The 21568-nt window shown below is 41.9% G+C and overlaps 1 protein-coding gene and 1 pseudogene across 1 annotated transcript; both read left to right on the top strand.

The window, feature by feature from the left end:
* The first annotated feature begins 6801 nt into the window (after positions 1-6801).
* LOC118627880 lies at positions 6802-8339 on the top strand (annotated as a pseudogene).
* Positions 8340-13825: 5486 nt separating this feature from the next.
* On the top strand, positions 13826-16758 carry LOC118627879 (butyrophilin-like protein 2). The gene is made up of 3 exons (XM_036258342.1): positions 13826-13946; positions 15551-15898; positions 16310-16758. Exons 1-3 carry the CDS (start codon positions 13826-13828, stop codon positions 16756-16758), a joined length of 918 nt encoding a protein of 305 aa, XP_036114235.1.
* Positions 16759-21568: the final 4810 nt, after the last annotated feature.

Below are 21568 nucleotides of genomic sequence, written 5' to 3'. Positions count from 1 at the left end.
GCCCCCACCCAGAATTGTCTCTTGGTCTTTCTTTCCCCCCTCAGAAGACCCTGGAAGCCTTTGAGGCCTTCGCTGGGTTGCTGCTTCTACCAGCCCCCTCCCCAGCCACACAGTGATCAAGGGATGGGAAAATCTCTCTGTTCAAACAGGTGTCACTATTCTAAACCTACGGTCTCATTTCCTGATCTTGTCTTAATCTGCTCGTCAGTGGGGAAAGTTGATTTCTTGCACATTCTTATATCAGTGGGAATTTCTGCCCTTGGCTGACAGGCATTATGGGCTGGCTTTGACATACAGCCCTACAGGGCCCAAACAGCCCCTTTTCTTTCCCGGTCCTGAAAGGGAGCTTTGTGCCAAGGATTCATTAAACTGCACTGCACAGCCCCTTCGTAAATGGGGCTCAATAATGAACAGTCGATTTAACTGGAAAAGCTGCTGGAGCTGTTAAATTAAAGGGAAATAAAGTGCACTTTAGACTCAGTCTGCCAGAAGAAATGGTGACCTAAAAGGAAAATCTTCGTTTTTATTGAATTGAAGTTTTTAAGAAGTTTAATATGTCCAGGAAGCTTCTCCTGACGGGCAATGAGACAGACTCAGAACGCAGGCTTGGGATAGTGTGCTTTATATTTACCATCATGGTCCCAAAGTGAGTCTCAGGCTTATAGAGGGTGCAAAGGAATGATCTAACGTTGAGAAGGAAATATCAGGGGGTGCTGCAACATGCCACACAAAAAGTGGATTTTTAAACAAGGTTTAAGCGTTTTAAAACCAGGCTTTCTCTTTCATTCTTTGAACATTAGAAGGACCAAGAGCCATTCTTTTCCAGTTTTCTGCTTTCTTTCAGGGAGGAGTCCTGGTTGTTTCTCCTCATACGCCGGCTTGGTTATATTTGATCTGAGCAACGTGTTCTGACATCTGACTCAGTAGCCTCTCTTTTAGGTTTGAGATTTTCGGAAGTATGCCTAAGTGCTCCAGAGAACTTTCTCTTCAACTTCGTCTTCTAAGTTACAGAACGTCTTAGCATGGCAAGATACAGCTTCTACTCACAGATGCTGGCATGTTGTAGGTGTCAATAACCCTCACGTGCAAGAAGCAAAAGCCACTGTTCTTTGGCAGGTAAAATAACCATACGGTCATCTTACCTTTTCTCTGCTAAGCTGCTGTGAGCGTGGAATTCTTAACATGTTCCTCCAACCTCCTTGTTTTTAGATCTTTATATAGAATCTGCTCCAGGGTTTGTTATAGACATCACAGTCCCAGTCAAGGCCTTTTCTGGTTTTCATCTGAAGCATCATTTTATTACCAAAAACAACAAAGTCAGTAATCTCAGGTTTTAAAGAGAAATCTGAAAGGCAATGTGAAATAAAGAAAGGCCCATTTCCACCCTCATTGTTCAGGGTCACTGGAATCCAAACATAGATTTCAGTTGCAAAGCTGTATAGAAAAGGCAAAACTTCCTAAGAAGTTTTATGTTCTCCTTCTGAAACCTACTTTATCTCTTATTTTGAATTCTGAGCCATCAATTAAACTTTTTAGGATTCTGCATTAGGCAATTCAAAGCCACCTTGAAAATATCCTGAAGGTGATAAATATAAATCTGTGCATGTATTCATTTTTAACAGTAACTATGGTGACCCACTAAATAGTATTGTTTTATTCTTTGTCCATCTACCACTAATGAGTCACGGTCAGCCAAAATAAATCACGGGCTCTCCACACCATAAAATTCTGGGTTCATAATAAAACTGTAGCCTGTGACTACTTCTGAGATGGTCTTTGCCCACTGTGAGCCCCCGTAATTATTAGAGTCAACACCTACAGCAAAGCAAACAAACTTTCATTCACCTTCCATTAAAGATTTGCCAGAGTTGCCCAACCAGTCTGGCTCAATTGGTTGAGCTTTGCCCCAGGCACCAAGAGGTCACCAGTTTGATTCCGGTCAGACACATGCCCAGGCTGCAGGCTCGATCCCCAGTGGGGGATGTGCAGGAGGCAGCCCATCAATGTTTCTCTCTCATCAATATTTCTATCTCTTTCTCCCTCTCCCTTCCTCTCTCTCAAAAATCAATAAAAACATATTTTTTTAAAAAAGATTTGCCAGAGTCCAAATTGGCTATGCCATCCTGTGTGGATTATGTGGGCCTGATTACACTTTGACATTTAGCAGTGGGGTAAATATTCATTAAGAAATACATATTAGCCCTGGCCGGTTTGGCTCAGCAGTTAGAGCATTGGCCTGCGGTCCAGGGGGACCCGGGTTCGGTTCCTGCTAAGGGCATGTACCTTGGTTGCAGTTTGTCCCCAGCCCTGGTTGGGTTGTGTGGGTGGCAACCACTCGATGTGTTCCTTTCACATTGATGTTTCTCTCTCCCTCCCTCCCACTCTACCTGAACAAAATATCTAAAAATGTCCTCAGTGAGGATTAAAAAAAAAAAAGAAATACATATTAGCCCGGCCAGTGTGGCTTAGTGGCCAGGCATTGACCCATGCACCAAGAGGTTGCTGGTTCAATTCCTGGTCAGAGCACACGCCCAGGTTGTGGGCCCAATCCCCACTAGGGGGCATGAAGGAGGCGGCCAATTGATGTTCTCTCTTATCGATGTTTCTATTTTTCTCTTTCCTTTCCTCTCTCTCTAAAATCAATAAAGAAAAAATATTTAAAAAAAATAGAAGAGCCCTAGCCAGTTTGGCTCAGCAGTCAGAGCGTCGACCTGCAGTCCAGAGAGACCTGGGTTTGGTTTCCACTAAGGGCACGTACCTCGGTCGCAGTTTGTCCCCGGCTCTGGTTGGGTCGTGCAGGTGGCAACCACTCAATGGGTCCCTTTCACGTTGACGCTTCTCTCTCCCTCCCACTCTATCTGAACCAAAAAATGGAAGGATGTCCTTGAGTGAGGATAAAAAAAAAAAAGAAGAAGAAGAAAAAATACATTAGACCAGACCAAATTTTACCATGGCGTCAGCCATTCAAATGTACTCTTCTAGTCATGAGTTATCCATACATGAACAATTATAACCTATTCAAAAACTATTTAGCCTTAAAGATGGGAGATAAGACTTTCTGGATCTGCATAGATTCAAACACAGGCAGACTACAAGTGAAGAAGAATGTAAATATATTACAGCTTATCTAAAGGGAAATGACCAGGAAAGTGATGGAGATCAAAATCAAAGTGCAGAAGGAAGTACGTTTCTTTTCTTTTTTTTTTTTTCTTTATTGATTTTAGAAACACAGGAAGGGAGAGAGAGAAAGAGATAGAAACATTGATGAGAGAGAACATCAATTGGCCACCTCCTGCATGCCCCCCACTGGGGATTTAGCCCACAATCTGGGCATGTGCCCTGACCAGGAATCTAACTGGCGACCTCTTGTTGCATGGGTTGATGCTCAACCACTGAGCCACACATACCACACTGGAGGTATGTTTCTATATGACTCAGAACATTCCTTAATTCTTCTATTGGTTTTAATGACTAAAATTTTATGTGCCTTTTTTTTTTTACCAGTGTGTAATCTTTCTGAGGACAGAAAAGAAGTTATTCTTAGTGCCTGTGGGACAATTACAAAAGGTGTGAACATATGTGTAATGGGAAACACCAGAAAAAGAAGAAAGGAATAGAAGAAATATTTGAAACAATAACATCTTAGAATTTCTCTCAAATTGATGTCAACATCAAATCACAGATCCAGGAAAATCAGGAACACCAAGCAGGATAAATACCAAAACAACAAAATACTAAGACCTATCATTTTGAAACTACAGAAGATGAAAGATAAATAAAAATGCCTGAAAAGACCCAGAAGAATAAACGCCTTCTTATGCTAACACTAATCAAAAGGAAGTGGAGTAGCTATATTAATTTCACACAGAGTAGACTGACAGAAATTTTATCAGGGATAAATAGTGGCATTGCAGCCCTGGCCAGTTTGGCTCAGCGGTTAGGGCGTCTGCCCATGGGCAGAGGGACCCGGGTTCGGTTACCACTAAGGGCACGCACCTTGGTTGCAGATTGTCCCCGGCCCTGGTTGGGGTTGTGTGGGTGGCAACCACTCGATGTGTCTCTCTCGTATCAATGTTTTTTTTTCTCTCTTTCTCCTCCTCCCACTCTATCTCAAGATAAATGAAAAAAAAGAAAAAGAAAAAAAATGTCCTTGGGTGAGGATAAAAAAAAAAATAGTGGCATTGTGTACTAATAAAGGGGTCAATTCTCTAAGAAGGCACAACAGTCCTTAACATGTCTGCATCTAACAACAGAGTGCCAATATATGTGAGGCAAAAACTAATAGTACTGCAAAGAGAAATGAATAAATCCACTATTATACTTTGAGGGCTCAACATCCCTGTATCAGTAATGTATAGATTCACCAGGCCGAAAATCAGTAAGAACACAGTTGAACTCAACATCATCAATCAACTGGATATAATGAACATCTATAGAGTACTTCATTCAACAGCAGCAGAATGCATATTTTCCCTCAAGCTTACATGGAGCATTCACCAAGATAAACTATATTATGGGCCATAAAATATACCTTAACAAAATTTTTTAATTTATTTTTTTGCTGTTGAATGTATAACAGATGTCCCCCCTTGTTCCCCGATCGATCCCCTCCACCCTACTCCCCCCACCCCTCATGCTGTCTACTCTACTGCCAGTGTCCATGGGTAATGCATATATGCATATCAGTTCTTTGGTTAATCTCTCTCCATCCCCCGCCCCTTCCCTCTGATTCCTCAGTCTCTGCCATGCTTCCATGTCTCTGGATCTATTTTGTTCAACAGATTATTTTGTTCATTAGATTCCACATATAAGTGAGATCATGTGATACTTGTCTTTCTCTGACTGGCTTATCTTGTTTAGTGTAATACTCTCCAGGTCCCTCCATGCTGTCTCAAGGGTAAGAGAGCCTTCTTTTTTAGTATTCTGCATGGTACTCCATTGTGTAAATGAACCACAATTTTTTTATCCACTCATCTACTGATGGGCATTAAAGTCATATAATGTCTGCTCTCAGACCTAATGGAATTAAACTAAAAATCAATAACAGAAGGATAGCTGGAAAATCCCCAAATACTGAAGATTAAACAATGCATTTTAAATAACATATGGGCCAAAAGAGAAATCGCAAGAAAAATTAAAGAATATTTTGAACTGAAAATTAAAACACAATCTTTCAAAATCTGTAGTATACAGCAAAAGCAGTGCTTAGAAGGAAATCAATAGCATTGAATGCATTTATTAGAAAATTTGAATGATCTAAAATCAATCATCTAATCTCTCACCTTAGGAAACTAGAAAAAGAAGAGAACATTAAATCCAAAGTAAGAACAAGAAGGAAAAAGTAAAAATTAGATATATCCAAAGAAACCCGAAACACTGATTTGAAAAATATGCACCCCTATGTTCATTGCAGTGTTATTTACAATGCCAAGATATGGAAGCAGCCCAAGTGCCCATCAGTAGGTGAGTGGATAAAAAGCTGTGGTACATTCACACCATGGAATACTGCTCAGCTATAAAAGAGAAGGAAATCTTACCCTTCGTGACAGCATGGAGAGACCTAGATGGTATTATGCTAAGTGAAATAAGCCAGTCAGAAAGAAAATACCATATGATTTCACTTATATATGGAATCTAATGAACAAAATAAACAACAAACAAAATAGAAACAGACTCGTAGATACAGAGAACAGACTGACAGCTTTCAGGGGTTGAGTGATTAGGGGACTAGGTGAAAAAGGTGAAGGGATTAAGAATTTTAAAAAATCACAAAGAAACAACAGTATAATGATTACCAGACAGAAGAGGGGTGGGGGCAGAAAAAAGAGGGTAAATAGGGAATAAATTGTGACAGGAGGAGACTAGACTATGGGTGGTGAACGCACAATACAATATACAGATGATGTATTCTAGAATTGTATACCTGAAACCTATTTAATTAACCAATTCAATAAAATATATATTTTTTAAATAGAGCAGAAATCAATGAAATTGAAAACAGTAATCAATGGAGAAATACAATGAAAATTATAGCAGATTCTTTGGAAAGATTAATAAAATTGGTAAGCCTCTAATGAGGTTAACTAAGAAAAAAAGAGACAAGACATACATTACTAATATCAAAAGTAAAACAGGAGATATCACTGCAAATCCCATTGATATTAAAAGGATAATAAAAAAAGATGATGAACAGCTCTATGACCAAAAGTTGATTATCTAGATGAAAATGCGTCAATTCCTTAAGCCCTGGCCGGTTTGGCTCAGCGGTTAGAGCGTCTGCCTGCGGTACAGAGAGACCTGGGTTCGGTTCCCGCTAAGGGCATGTACCTCGGTTGCAGTTTGTCCCCGGCCCTGGATGGTCGTGTGGGTGGCAGCCACTCGATGTGTCCCTTTCGCATCGATGTTTCTCTCTCTCTCTCTTCCTCTCTCTCCCTCCCACTCTATCTGTACAAAAAATGGAAAAATGTCCTCGGGTGAAGATAAAAAAAAAAAAAAAAAAAAAAAGATACAACCCACCAGATTCAGACAAGAAGACATAGACAATCTAAATAGGCCTATATCTGTTAAAGAGATTGAATCAATAATTAATAACCTTTCTAAACAAGAACCACCAGTCTGATATAAAGCTTGACCCTGAATAAGGGTGAACGATGCAGGCAGGTCCAAGTAGAACACAAGGGGGAAACAAAAGTTTCTATCTAGACAAGCTGTCAACTATGGTTTTGACAGCTTGGGAATACTATTACCAATGCTGTTGTCACAGTATCACCTACTTTAATGACTCTCTTCATCACTTAAATCATTGCTGGTCTCAATGAACTTAGAATCGTCAAAGATCTAACTGCTGTTGCTATTGCTTACAGCTTAAACAAACAGGTCGGTGCTGAAAGAAATGAGCTGATTTTTGCCTAAGGAGGTGGCATTTTTTTATTTTCAAACCTCACTATTGAAGATAGAGTCTCATCTAAAAGGTTAAATCTACAGCTGGAGACAGCCACTTGGGTGGAAAAGACTTGGACAACTGAATAGTCAACCATTTATTGCAGAGTTCAAGTGCAGGCATAAGAAGAATATCAGTGAAAACAAGAGGGCTGTCCATCGCCTCTGTACTGCTTGTGGACGTGCAGAGTGGACTCTCTCTTCCAGCATCCAGGCCAGTATTGAGGTTGAGTCACTCTATGAAGGAATACCCATATCCAATACCCATGCCCAGTTTGAAACACTGAATGCTCATTTATTCTGTGGCACACTGGACACTGTAAAGAAAGCCCTTCAGGAAGCCAAGCTAGACAAGTGCCACATTCATGATATTGTGCTGGTGGGTAGATCTACTTGTATTCTTTCTGGACCACAGGCCGACACTCTATTCATTGAACCAAACTGGCTAGGGCTCTACTTGTATTCTCAAGATTCAAAAACTTCTACAGGACTTCTTCAGTGGAAAGGAACTAAGTAAGAGCACTAAGTCCAGTGAAGCTGTTGCTTAACATGCAGCTGTCCGGGCAGCCGTCCTATCTGGGGACAAATCTGAAAACAGAAGATTTGTTGATATGGGATATTATTCCTTTTTCTCTTGGCATTGAAACTGCCAGCAGAGCCATGACTGTCCTCTTCAAGCACACTACCCATCCCACCAAGCACCACACCTCACTACCTATTCTGACCACCAGCCAGGTGTGCTTCTTCAGGTTTATGAAGACGAGTGCCCCATAACCAAGGCTAACAACCAACTTGGCAAGTTTGAACTGACAGACATACCACCTGCACTCTGTGGTGTTCCTCAGATTGAACTTACTTGTGATGTTGATGCCAGTGGCACCTTCAATGTCTTTAATGTGGATAAGACTACAGAAAAAGAGAACAAGATTACCATCACTAACCACAAGAACCGTTTGAGCAAAGAAGACAGGGAACATATGGTCCAAGAAGCTGAGTACAAAGCTGAAGATGAGAAGCAGTGGACAAGTATCTTCCAAAAGTTCACTTAATGCTTTGCAAGCAACATAACAACAACTGCCAAAGATGAAAAACTTCAAGGTAAGCTCAGTGATGAGGATAAACAGAAGATTCTTGACAAATGTAATCATTAGCTGGTATGATAAGAATCAGACTGCAGAGAAGGAAGAACATGAGCATAGCAGAAAGAGTGGGACAAAGTCTGCAACCCTATCATTCCCAGGCTGTACCAGAGTGCACGAGGTAAGCCAGGAGGAATGCCTGGGGACTTCCCTGGTGATGGAACTCCTCCATCTGGGAGCTCCTCTTCTGTCCCCATCGATGAACAGCTTGATCAAGGCCACCTGAACATACATTTAGTTTTGTTCCATACAAAATATTGAAAGACCCAAATTTGTAGCACATTCCATGGGAGTTTTCAGGCCGAGCTGCTGTAGTAAGTAACTGGCTGAGCTGCTGTAGTAAATAACTGGCATTCTCAATTCTTCAGTATAGAATATGTGCACAGGAAAAGGAAATAACCTAGCCCTTCTTAGGCATTGCATTTTAAGTGGAAAGTGAAATGTGTTAAACCAAACTGTATTGAAAATTGGCACTAAAAAAAAAAAACTACAACACAAACCACATATTTTACTGCATTCAGATACAGTTTTGCTATAAGGATATGGGTTCAAAAACATAGAGGTGTCTTTCCCTGGGATCTAAATGGTATAAATTATGAGAGTGGATGTTTGAGCACCAACTACCAAGTGACAGTGCTATCTACATTTTCTTTAATAAATACATTTTGTGTATATTTATGACATGTGAGGCCTCTGAAGTGCAGGACTCAACAAAGGACTCATCTTTCCCAGATGTTGTAGGTATTATTCTTAAACCCATTTAACAGATGAGTAAACTGGGGCTTTAGTCTATCAGTCAGCATAAAATAGGAAATAGAAACATCTCTCGATACTTCAAGCAGAATAGGACATAATACACAAATTATGAGTTTACAAAATGATAGGAAGGCCCAGTCATAGAGATAGAAAGCTACTTTCTCCATTACAACAGAAAAGGAGAAATTACATACAGATGAACTTGGGCTTTGTTTTAGGGAGAGTGGGTATAGATGTGTACAGGAGATGAAAATGCTTCCATCCAGTGGCTTCTTTTGGTCAATAAAATGAGGCAGCTGAGAAGACTAGCAGAGTGAGGTTGGAGGTTTGAGAAGTAATTAAAGGTATAAAAGTGGATGTGTGGAACATGTTAAAAAAAAAATAGAAAATGTTCAAGGAAATACTGATGGCCAGACAGTACTTCAGATTCAGTGAATGATGTTAATCTTTCATTTTAGGCAATCTAGTTATGTGCTCTTTATGTCCAGGACCTTTGCCAAGTTACATTCTGATTTTTAGTTTCATAGTCTGAAGTATGTAGATAAGAAGTCTTTATACTTTTCCTTTATGAAACATAATACTTGTTTCAACCCTAGATGTGTCATTGATATAGGCCCAAGCCAAATCCAAAGTCCAAAAGAGAATATAAAGTCTTATAAAGCTCTCTTTTAAGACATATGGACATTCTACAGCGCAGAACCTCCAAGTCCCAGCTCCACAACAGAGGCAAAGGTAAGTGTGGACCCCTGCCTATGGGGGGAGTCAGTCCCAAAGCGGGAGGAGGAGACATTTTGAAGAAAAGACCAAGTTAGTGTCTGTGAAATGTGCTACTGTACCAAGGAGGTAGGGGTGAGAGAGTTGTGCTTTTAGACAGGAAAGTGGGATAAAAGAAGACAGAAGGAGGGTAAAACTGTAGAGGTTGGGGTGAAATAATTATAGTAATTAAAAACCTTTGGGCCCTGTTTGCCAGGATTCTGAGATGGGAAGTCTCTTCCTAGGTGTTTGCATTTATTACTTAATATGAGGCGCCTAGATTGGTGGTCTTCGAAAAGAGTGAACATGTACCTAAGGGTGTGAAAAGCCTCTTCAAAACTACTCAGACAGGAGAAGTGTTAGCAAGATGAATGCGCATACCCTACATTGGTTCTCAACCTGTGGTCGCAACCCCTTTGGGGGTCAAGCGTCCCTTTCACAGGGGTTGCCTAAGACATAACAGTAGCAAAATTACAGTTATGAAGTAGCAACAAAAATAATTTTATGGTTGGGAGTCACCACAACATGAGGAACAGTATTAAAGGGTCACAGCATTAGGAAGGTTGAGAACCACAGTCTAACCCTATGTGTTCTCTTCCCTAAAATTGTTTACAGAGGCTTATTTCCCAATCCATCTCTCACAATTGTCCTTTTACTTTAAAAAGCAGGGGATAGCCTTTCAATCCTCTCCCTTCCTTTTGCTCTTTCCCTTTCTTTTTCCTTTCCTTCCCTCCCTGAACAACCCAGTCTTAACATGTTTGGTGAGGTAGGGCAAAGCTGACATCTATTTGGCAGTCAGAGGGGCAGGGTGCAGAAGGGTAACTGAGGTGGCCAATGGCAAGAGGTCAGAGCCCAAGCAATGAAGGGATACCACCAACCCAGGGGGACAGCCTGACATGGGGGAAGTAAAACTTCAATGAGTGTCACAGCCAAAGCACTGTGAGGAATGGGGTAGGATATGCCAGAACCCAAACAAGGTAAGGACACATCCATGTGGAGGGAGTGTCCAGCATAGTGTTGGAGAGGGTTGAGGGGGCATTCATGTAGGAGAATGGGTAGAAACAGAGGTGAGAAATAAGCGTCACACAGAGAGATTGATAAATATATATATGATCAAGAGCCAGGATTCTTACTTTCAGAAAAGAAAGTTAGAAATACTGAAGGTGTAGCTGGTGATTTCAGTGTTGCCCAAGGAAGTAGCCGTGGTGGACCAGGCGAAGTCCCTGAAGGAATCTACAGTGAACATAAGACTGGTCCAGCAAAGTCTGACTGACAGCTGGCAAAGTACTCTAAATCCCTGCTCTTAGGATGTAAGAGCCCTAACTACAGCTAGTGTTGCTATCACTTTAGAGTTGCCCGAGAGAACCCCAAACTGCCCATCATCCTCTACCTCCTTCTGAGTCTTTATAAAACAGCAAGTCTTATTCCTTCTTTCAAAATCAATTCCTTTAGGTTCCACCATAAAAACATCATGTGTGGAGGAGGAAAAATGGCGGCAGAGTGAATGGAAGCTACACAGACCATCTCCCAGGACCAAACTGGAATTACAATGAAAATAAAGACAAATCATCAGGAAGGGGCAAACGAAAGGCAGCTTGGAGGACCACATAACCAGGGACACTGACTCAATCCTGGTATGCTTGCAAGGACGCGAGAGGGGGCCGGGAGCCCACGGTCCACAGTGGCCTGGGCTGGGACCAGGGGACTCGGCTAGAAGCTGCGCCCTTGGCTGGGTCCTGCGACCTCAGCTGGGTGCTATGCCCTCAGGTTAAAGTCCCAGGCGGCTCCACTAGGCAGAGCCCAGACAGAGGCTAAATTGGCATCAGCCCCTCACCTTGGGCTCCGGCAGAGGGAGGGCAGACTGGACTGGAACTGTGTGGGGACACCCAGGATTTGGAGGGTGCTCGGAGCTTTTGCTGAGTGCAGCCATGAAGGACTGTGGTCATCTTACTCCTTCCCAGGGCCCTGGGGAGAGGTGGCGGCCCCTCCCTCAGAGATTCAACCCCACCTGGTGGCCACTGGAATGCTAATTGAGGCCCATTAACAAACAGCATCTGCCCCACCCTCAGGAAATCCTCTTACACTGAGCACCTGAGGGAGTTTTTCAGTCAACTCAGAAACCAAGGTCCTTCAGGTGACCACTACTAATAGCCTCCAGGCAAAAAAGCTAGAGGATAACTACCATTCCCTGGGCTACTGACTCTAACCAGGAAAGTTAAGACTTGACAGTGGTGTTTAAAGCGGGCCCTCCCTGCCTCATCCAAACCCAGGTGAGGGAGCCACAAACAGCAAAACACCAACACGCACAGGAAAATTTTGGCAGACTCCAAAGCCCACTGTGATAGCCAAAATGGTGAAACAAAGAAACAAAAGCCAAATGAAAGAAGAGACCTCTAACGAATATGAGATAAATTAGGTGCAGTTAAGCAAGTTAACAGAACTATAATTCAGAGCCATGATCTTGAGGAAGCTCAACAGCATGTGCAAGGACATGAGCACCATGAGTAAAGACATAGAAATGTTGAAAATCAACCAGTTCGAAATTAAAAACCACCAAGAAGAAATGAAGAATGACATATCAGAAATAAAAACACATTGGAAGGTCTAAAAACCAGAGTAGAGGAAGCTGAGGACCAGATCAATGAATTAGAAGACAGGGTAGAAAAAATCAACCAATCAGAAAACCAAAAGGAAAAAAATGATTAAAAAACAGGAAGACAGCTTAAGAGAACTGTGGGACAACTGGAAACGTAATACTATTCACATCATAGGAGTCCCCGAAGAAGAAGAAAATGGGCAAGGGTTAGAGAATATATTCAAAGAAATAGTGACAGAAAACTTCCCTAATTTGGTGAAGGAAGAAGGCATTCAAGTTCAAGAAGCACAGACAGCCCCAAGTAAGAAGAACCCAAACAAGCCCACACCAAGACACATAGTAATCTAACTGCCAAAAATTAAAGACAAAGAGAGAATCATAAAAGCAGCAAGAGATAAGCAACAGGTTACCTACAAAGGAAACCCCATAAGGCTCTGAGCTGACTTCTCACAAGAAACACTACAGGCCAGAAAGGAATGGCAGGAAGTAATCAAGGTCATGAAAAACAAGGATCTGAATCCAAGACTACTCTACACAGCAAGGCTATCATTCAAAATAGAAGGTCAAATAAAGAGCTTCTCAAAAAAAAAGGCTAAGGGAATATATAAGCACCATACCAGCACTGCAAGAAATGTTAAAAGGACTGCTGTAATTAGCAGAAGAAATGGGACGAAAAATAAAACCACACTAAACAAAAATGGCAATAAATAAGTACATATCAATAATCACCTTAAATGTAAATGGATTGAATACTCCCATAAAAAGACACAGAATAGCTGATTGGATAAGAAAGCATGACTCATCTATATGCTGTTTACAAGAGACTCACCTCACAACAACACTCACATAGGTAGAAAGTGAAGGGATGGAAAAAAATCATCCATGCAACCTGGGGTAGCAATACTCATATCTGATAAAATAGATTTCAAAATGAAGGCCATAACTAGAGACAAAGAAGGTCCCTACATAATATTGAAAGGATCTATCCAACAGGAAGATACAACCTTGATAAACCTATATGCACCCAATATAGGAGCACCAAGATATATAAAAAATCTTCTGGAGGACTTCAAAGGAGAAATCAATAGCAATACAATCATAGCAGGGGATTTCAACACCCTGCTAACATCACTGGATAGATCTTCTAGACCAAAAAATTAGCAAAGAAACAGAAACTCTAAATGAAGCACCAGACCAAATGGATTTAATAGATATCTACAGAGTGTGCCATCAGCATGTAGAAGGTAGCTGGAGCCATGGCATTACAAGGAATCACAAAGGGAGTATATGGAACATGAGTTGAAGAGGGGATCCAGGACAGGGGCCTGGGGAGGAGCAGTTGAGCTGTGGGGTGAGGAAGAGGAGCCAGTGCAGGCTGAGTGGCAGCAGACATTGTGCATAAGGACCATTGAGACTCGAAGTGTGAGTGCCCTGAGTTGTCCTGAAAATCAAGGGTCTCAAAACTTATAGAAAAGGGAGAAGAATCTTACTCTGCCCCTCACCTTAGTTCTGTAGATAAGATGTGCCCCTTACGTGCCCAGGAGGGAGAGTTCTACATTCCCTTGTTTCTCTGCCCCTTGGCTTAAGTTCCAGAGTTCTCTTTTTATCTCTGTCCTCATTACAGTGTTTTCCTCAATTTTCAATGAGTCATCAGCACAAAGCCTGGAGATCACCCTGCCAGAGTCACCTGAGGAGTCAGCGAGTCTCTATGATTCATCGTGGCTGCCTCATCTCACTCTACCTCTGCTTCCAGACGGTTACAGGTAGGACTCCCCATATAAGCCTGATTCTCTGATTTGTAAGGGGAAGGAAAAAGGAAAAGAGAAGAAAGCTGGAAGAAAATTTTTGACAAAATACAAATGCTATGAGATCCTGGGGAAAATAAAGAAGTTAACTTTATTTCACTTACTCATTATGAAGCACAATACTAGGCATTTTTATTCGTATCTACCTGTCCAGGCCTGGTGTGTGTGTGTGTGTGTGTGTGTGTGTGTGCGCGCGCGCGCGCAAGTGTACGCACATGAGCAGATATGTGCATGTGTGATGGAAAAGACTGAGAGAAAGTAAAGGAGCCCCAGATGGTAATAAATAAGCATAAGTTCCTAGAGCCTCAGTATAATGTATAAGTCCTGGCCGGTTTGGTTCAGTGGCCAAAGGGTCTTGGGTTCAATTCCAGTCAAGCCCACAGACCAAAGGTTCTTGGGTTGAATTCTGGTCAAGGGCATGTACCTGGGTTGCAAGTCTGATCCCCAGCCCTGGTCCGGGTTGTGTGGAGGGCAACCAGTAGATGTGTCTCTCTCACATCAATAGTTCTCTCTCTCTTTCCCTTCCTCCCTTCCACTCTATATGAAAATCAAGGAAAAATATCCTTGGGTGAGGATTAACAAAACAAAACAACACAAAATTAATTTAAAATATTTTCAAAAAATATATATATGTGTGTGTGTGTATGTATATAAATATGTGTGTGTGTGTGTCTGTGTGTAAAGTACAATAAGACTGGCAAAAAAATAGCTTCTTTGCCCCCATTTTCTCATCCCATGCTCATGGCAAACAGTATCATTATTCTCGAACACCTTTACCACTGAGCTGCTTCAGATTCTTTCTCAACACAGTCGCTCACTGTCCACACAGAGCCATCAGAGTTCCTGTGTGCCCTCCCTACAGACAAGGACAGGGCCTGACCTGAAGGGCTAGCATGTCTGTTCCCCATCTACTGCAGTCATATGCCTCAGGGCCCTCCCCACAGGGTGAGTTAAGTGAGGAGCCTAGGGCCCCCACACACAAAATTCCTTTATAATCCTCACCCAAGGATATATTTTTCATTGAAAAGAGAGGGAGGGGGGAGGGGAGACACTTCAATGTGAGAGAGAAACATCGATCTGTTGCCTCCCATACACACCCCAATGGGGGACTGATTATCAAGCCCCAAACTGGGTATGTGCCCTGACAGAATCGAACCTGCCACCTTTCGGTGTACCCAACAAAGCTCCAACCAACTGAGCCATACAGGCCAGGGCTAGGGCCCAAAATTTAAAGAGGCACTTCTTCTTAGGATTTGGCTGACACTACACGTATACCCTGAAAGTGAGTGCAACCTCAAAATTTGTGCCCTAAGTCTTTTGCTTGCATTATGTTAGCCATGCCTACACCTCCTTCTTCCAACATCCACAGCTTCTTTCTAGATCTGTGTGTATGTCCGGGTCAGAAAAGAGAACCCCTAGATCCAGCAACTATCCCCTTAAAGACTTTGTCCCTGGGTCTTGGTCGGGATGAAAGTAGCCAATCATGTGTTTAATCAACCTCCTTTCATCTGCCCAAATTCTGCCCCCAGCCCACACTGACTCCATCACTATTATATTTTCAGGAGAATTTCATGTCAAAGGACCTAATAAACCCTTGGTGGCCACACTGGGGGATGAAGCAAAGCTCTACTGCTTCCTCTTGCCTCCTCAAAATGTTAAAAATATGAAAATATGCTGGACCCGATCCCTACCATCCCAGGTGGTGCACCTGTATGAGGACGGGAGAGACAAGCCTGAGGAAGCCATGGATGAGTATTTCAGGAGAACAGTGCTTGTTACAGATTATATGGATAAGGGGGTTGTGATCTTGAGAATCTTCAATGTCCAACACTCTGACGGTGGGCAGTATCGCTGTGCGTTCCAGCATGGCTCCTTCTACGGTGATGCAGTGATTGAGCTGAAAGTGGCAGGTAATGGCCCACATGTATCCCCTTGACGCAACACAGATGTGAGTCTATTCTGGGAGGGGCTCCTTCCTCTGATCCAGTTTTCCTCAGAAATATAAAGAAGGCATAGGAGAAAAGAAGATGACCACTACTTCTACTCACCCTATTATTCCATATATCACTCCTGGAGGATAAATAAAAGATAATATAGAGACTGATAGTGGGAATCAAGAAATAGGCTGGAGCCATTTGTGTTGGGCTCCTTTCTAGCCCAGGGGTCTAGGTTCCCATCCTTTGTTGCCAAGACCTCTTCAGAGCCTCAATTCCTTGTACATTGAGGTCTAGTCAGCAGCCAAAACTCTTCATAAGCAGGGGAGGGATATGTGAGCAGGAGGATGATCTTAGTAACTGGCTTCTCCCTCTTTTGCTTCCCAGTTCTCGGCTCAAATCCTCACTTCCACGTGCAAGTCACTGACTCTGGAAAAACAGAAGTAGTGTGCAAGTCAGAGGGCTGGTTCCCTCAGCCACAGGTCCAGTGGTTGGACTCTGAGGGAGAAGAGATTCCAGCTGAGTCGTCTCACATCCAGCACAAACGTGGCATGTTCCATGTGACAACATCACTGTCCTTCAGAGCACCTTTTCAGCAGAGTGTGCTGTGTTCTGTCTGGAATCCACTACTGAAAGAGAAAAAGGAACAACTATTGTTCATAGCAGGTCAGTTTTCTCTCTCCCCTCACTGTGTCCTACCTAATGCTCACATCCATGGCAGTGGCAGCTCTAAGCACATAGGCTTGGTCCTGCTCTCTTCATCACACCCTCACAAGTCTTGCAGCCAGGACCCAACTTCCCTCCTCTTCTTTCTACCTTCTCCCATCCTTTTCTGACCAAATTTTCCAGTCTTCACCTACTTAACTTCTCTTTGAAATTGGACCCTCTTGTCTTACTCCACTCAGGCTGGTGTGACGTAATACCACACACGAAATGGCTTGTAAACAACAACATTTTTTCTGTCTGGAGTCTGAAAGTTCAAGGTCAGATTGTCAGCATAGTCAGGTTTTGATAAAAGCCCTCTTCCAGGTTGCAGACAACCAACCTCTCCTTGAGTCCTCACATGACAGCAGGATCTAGGGAGCTCGAGATTGTTGGGTGGTGGTCACTTTTATAAGGTCACTAATTCTACTCATGTGATAAGGACCTCACATTGGGCACTGTGACTTCACCATATGAATTTCTAGGGGACACAAACATTCAAACCATAACACTCTTCACCAAAAGGCACTTTCAGATTTTCTCCTTACTAGCCCTGCAATGGCCCAGTCTCTCCTGTAACTCATTTTAATACTTTTTTCCACAGCATTTTTATGCTAGATTTTCCTCTACCTATATGAACATGACCTGCTGCAAAAGTACTATGAGCCTAAACACAGCTGTTCTTTATTTTATATATATAGCGAGCGAGCGAGCTAGAGAGAGAAAGAGAGAGAGAGAGGTATTGCACAACCTTCTTGAATTCTGCCAGGTTCTATTGTCTTTCCACAGTCCACTTAAATTTTTGTACTTATGCTTTATGTTATTCCTTCATAGGCTATTAATTATTAATAGTTTTTAAATTCATAGCTAAATTTTTGGCTATACTATTCATCTATTCTATAGCAGCATTTTTGTAATAAATCTTGATGACCATTTGTCTCCTTTTTCATGTATAATCTTTGCACTGTTGCTATGCCAGTCTTACTGTCTTATCTGTTATTGCATCCATTGAATTTTCCTAGTCCACCAATTTCTACAAGTTCTTGTGAGGCAGGGGCTAGTGTAGTGTTCCAGAACAGCTGATTCTCAGTCAACCTGCTGCCACAGAGACAGGCTTCTTCCTACCAACATGGCTCATGTGTGTCAATATTTGCATATCTCATGCCCTCTGCTTCTCTAAAGAAAAGTAGGTCTAGGATGCACACCTCAGTTCCTGAATCATTTGTTACATGCAAGCATGTAGCTTTTGAATTTCAAGGTATGTCTCTCTCTTCACTAAGAATATGATTGCTTGTGCTCTCTAATGTTTCCATTGCATGGCCCTCTTACCGTTCTCCACAGCTCTCTGCACGTTCTGCCACATGCCTTCCGTGTGACCACAGCTGCTTTTATAAGACTTGACACCAATTTTAATGTCTGGTGTTCACAATTTTTTCAAATTTGGTTCTTTTTCTGCTGGTATTTTACACCTAAGAGGAGAAGGGGAACACACTGACTTGTGCAGCCATAGTCATATAGGAAATCTAAGCGTTCGCATTTAAGTCAGATGTCGGGCAATTCTTGGCAATGGCATGACCAGAACTGGCCATGAGAGTAAGTGGTGAACAGTGGAGTCAAATGAAGATTTATGTCATTAGCCCTCTGTCTAACTCTCAGACATGACCCCAGTTTATGTCTCCTTCTCTCACTGAGCTCTGGACACACTGGCTTTGACCAGTTCCTCAAGGCACCAAGCTTCTTCTTACATCAGGCCTTCACACTTGCTCCCTCTTGAGTGGAACACTTTAGTTGGCTTCCTTCCTGTTAGATGTGATTACAGTTTGAGGGAGTGACATGGTGTGATCACACCAAAGCCCTGCTCCATGCCGAGCTTGCATCTCACTCTTCTCCTTCTATGCTCTTCACTGCTTCATCCCTTTCTTACCGAACTGTGCCCCCCCCCCCGACACACACACACACACACACACACACACTGAATTATTTACTTCTTTTATAGAGGAAAACAACTTTCTTTAACTCCTACCTTCAAATTTACCTACCCAGACACATCAAAACTTCAGCTAACCTAAGGGCCTTTCATCTAGTAACTATAGCCCTTAGTTGGCGGTTAAAATAAAAGTGCAATGAAAAATTTGCGTACCTGCCAGTACAATATCCTCAGACGTTCCTAAGAGAAAATCAAAGGAAACTGACTTGTAGAAAGGGAATAAGGCTCTTCAAAGGCTATTTGTCCATCCAAACCAGTTCAGCAGAGCACCAAACTCAGGTTCTCAGCCTCCCAGCACAGAACTATTGTAACAGGAAGCGAAATGAACAGCAATCAAGTTGGAGATCTAGAGAGAAGGCAAATTACATAGGTCTTCACTTTGACTCCCCTTTTCTCCACTTGCTCTCACAGCCCTTCTGGGCCTGTCACCACCTAGAATTGCCCCACATCTGACTTAAATTCAAACATTTGGATTTCCAATATGAATATGGCTGCATAATTAAGTGTGTTCCCAGAACATTGTACCCCATGTCTGTGTGGTAGTTTTTCAGTTTTCTCTCTATTCTTCATCAGGATAACTACTACCTACTCTCTAGTAGTGGATACAATATTACTTCCTCAGAGAGTCTTTCCTTTACTGCCCCTCCAGCTAAATTAGGCGGCAGCATTATTCCCTTTTCTAGTACCCTGTTGTTTTCACATCATTGTACTAAGACAAATGCAATTGTCCATATATTTCCATGTGCATTTATATGTATTATCAAGTTTCTTGAACATGGGAGGCATGCTTTTTAAAATATCATTCTAAAGTCACTGCCTAATATAGAATAGGGAACAAAGAAAGCATTCAATAAGCATTTGTTGTTAAAGACTTCAATAAAGAGAAATACAGGCTTTTGAATGGCTTATCCATGTAGACACTGAAGTCACTAAGGATAATGACAGACCTTGGCTTGGAGGGTGGCATGGAAGACAGGGCCTGGTGTCATCGATAAATGGGGAGAATTACCATGAGAACAGGCAGGGGGAGATAAAGGTAGTGCTACGACACAAAGCTGAAAAAGACCATTTTTATGTCATCAAGTTTTAAGTTGTTGTACCGGTTACTCACTCCCCATTCATCTCTAATTTGAAGCAATCTACTACTGTTCCCAATACCCTCAACCCAAACTTTTCCTCTGGGCCCTCTAGAAATTTATGCCACTGAAAATAACTCCTAAGACATCTTCCCTCTCTTTCCTCAAATTCCATCTACCATCTTGCCTTAAATACATCCTAAATTTCCTACTTTCCTGGCATTGCATTAAATTCCCAGGGCTTTCTCTTTTTTCAAGCATGTAAATACTTCCTGTTTTTAAGGGTTTGTTGTAAGCCAGTCACTCCTCTCCCTTTACTTACAACTGGGTTATAGTCTGTCTCACCACCCCAATACCTGCCATAACCTTAGATTACTTCCAGGCCAAAGAGACAGTCCATCTAACACACTAGCATTTCATGTCTATGGATGCATTTCCACTATTACACACTCATCCACACATTTATCCAACAAATATTTATTGAGCAACTTTTGGGGGACAGCACAATACTTAACACTGATAATGGGTAAGATATGGTCTGTACTTATAAAACTTACACTCTAGTAAGAGGAAAAGGCTGGGCAAAAGAAAAACCTTTGAGGGCTAGACCACGTCTGCCTTGTACACCACCGTATAACCAACACCTATCACAGTACGTGACACCTAAGAGGAATTCAATACATATTCTTTGAATGAATTAAACTCAGTTATAACACAATGTATGGAGCAAGAACAGGATGCTGTGAAAATTCAAAGGAGAGATAAAATAGAAAAAGGGGGAAGAAAAGAAATAAAACTGCCATTTTCAACATGTTAAAAACACAACTCTCATAATCACACATAGAAATCAGGCACCATAATTTTATTAACTCATAAGTGAGAGAAAGAGGAAATAATAAAGGTGATTCAAATCAGGGGGGGAAAAATCAATCCTTAAATAAGACTGCTAAGTTAATGTTCGATAGGTCAATAAAACCATAATAAAGTTTCATTTTCCTAAGTCAGGTGTCAGGTGATCCTTAGATAACTTTATTAGATCATATGTTAGCATGATATTTAAAAGACATAGAATTTGTTTTTGCCTTATTTCCGTATTTTAGAGACTTTTCTCTACAGGGGCTTCTTTGAGATATTATTGCACCTGATGATGAAGAGTGAGTAGAATTGGCCAGAAAGAATGGTAAAGGGAAAGGCAGCAAGTGTTCCAGGAGTAGGGGAAGTGCTTAGACCCACTTCACTTCAATCACCCACAACCATTATCAGACTTTGGTCTTGATCAATAAGTGACTATGTTTCAGTTCTAAAACATTAAATACCAATGTCTCTCTATTTCATCACAACTTCCAATTCTTCCAAGTTTATACTTGACCTCTTTTTAGGTAGGCTTTTTAGCCTCATGGAGACCTCTAATCCCTTGATCTGTGTTTTTCATTTTTGTTTTGTTTTTTTTCATCACCAGTTATTCCCTCTATGCCCTCTTCCTCCACTTCCAACCTCATTCCTTGCTACAATCACTACCCTGTTGACCATGTCCATGAAATCTTAGTCAATCCCTCCACACACCTTTAATACCAGCCTTCCTTTCTGCCTCCCCCCCACCCCCCAGAGCTGTCTGCCTGCTCTATATGAGTCCGTCTCTATTTCTCTTGGTAATTCAGTTTGTTCATTAAATTCCACATAAGAGTGAAGTCATATGGTTCTTGTCTTTCCCTGACTGGCTCATATCACGTACCATAATGTTCTCCAGGTCCATCCATGCTGTCACAAAGAGTAAAATGTTCTTCCTTTTTACGGCAGAGTAGTATTTCTTTGTGTAAATGTACAACAGGTTTTATATCAACTCATCTACTGATGAACACTTGGGCTGCTTCGAAAACTTGG

Source organism: Molossus molossus, unplaced genomic scaffold (assembly GCF_014108415.1).
Source record: "Molossus molossus isolate mMolMol1 unplaced genomic scaffold, mMolMol1.p scaffold_m16_p_13, whole genome shotgun sequence".
Classification (NCBI taxonomy): domain Eukaryota; kingdom Metazoa; phylum Chordata; class Mammalia; order Chiroptera; family Molossidae; genus Molossus; species Molossus molossus.
Note: the sequence above shows the minus strand (reverse complement) of the source record. Positions and strands in the feature narration are given on the sequence as shown.

Bases quoted from the DNA above. Each gene is read 5' to 3' on its own strand.
- LOC118627879 (XM_036258342.1), top strand. From the start codon at position 13,826: ATGAGTCATCAGCACAAAGCCTGGAGATCACCCTGCCAGAGTCACCTG. The intron at 13,947-15,550 runs GTAGGACTCCCC...TTATATTTTCAG, and splicing joins CTGCTTCCAGACGGTTACAG to GAGAATTTCATGTCAAAGGA. The intron at 15,899-16,309 runs GTAATGGCCCAC...TTTGCTTCCCAG, and splicing joins GATTGAGCTGAAAGTGGCAG to TTCTCGGCTCAAATCCTCAC.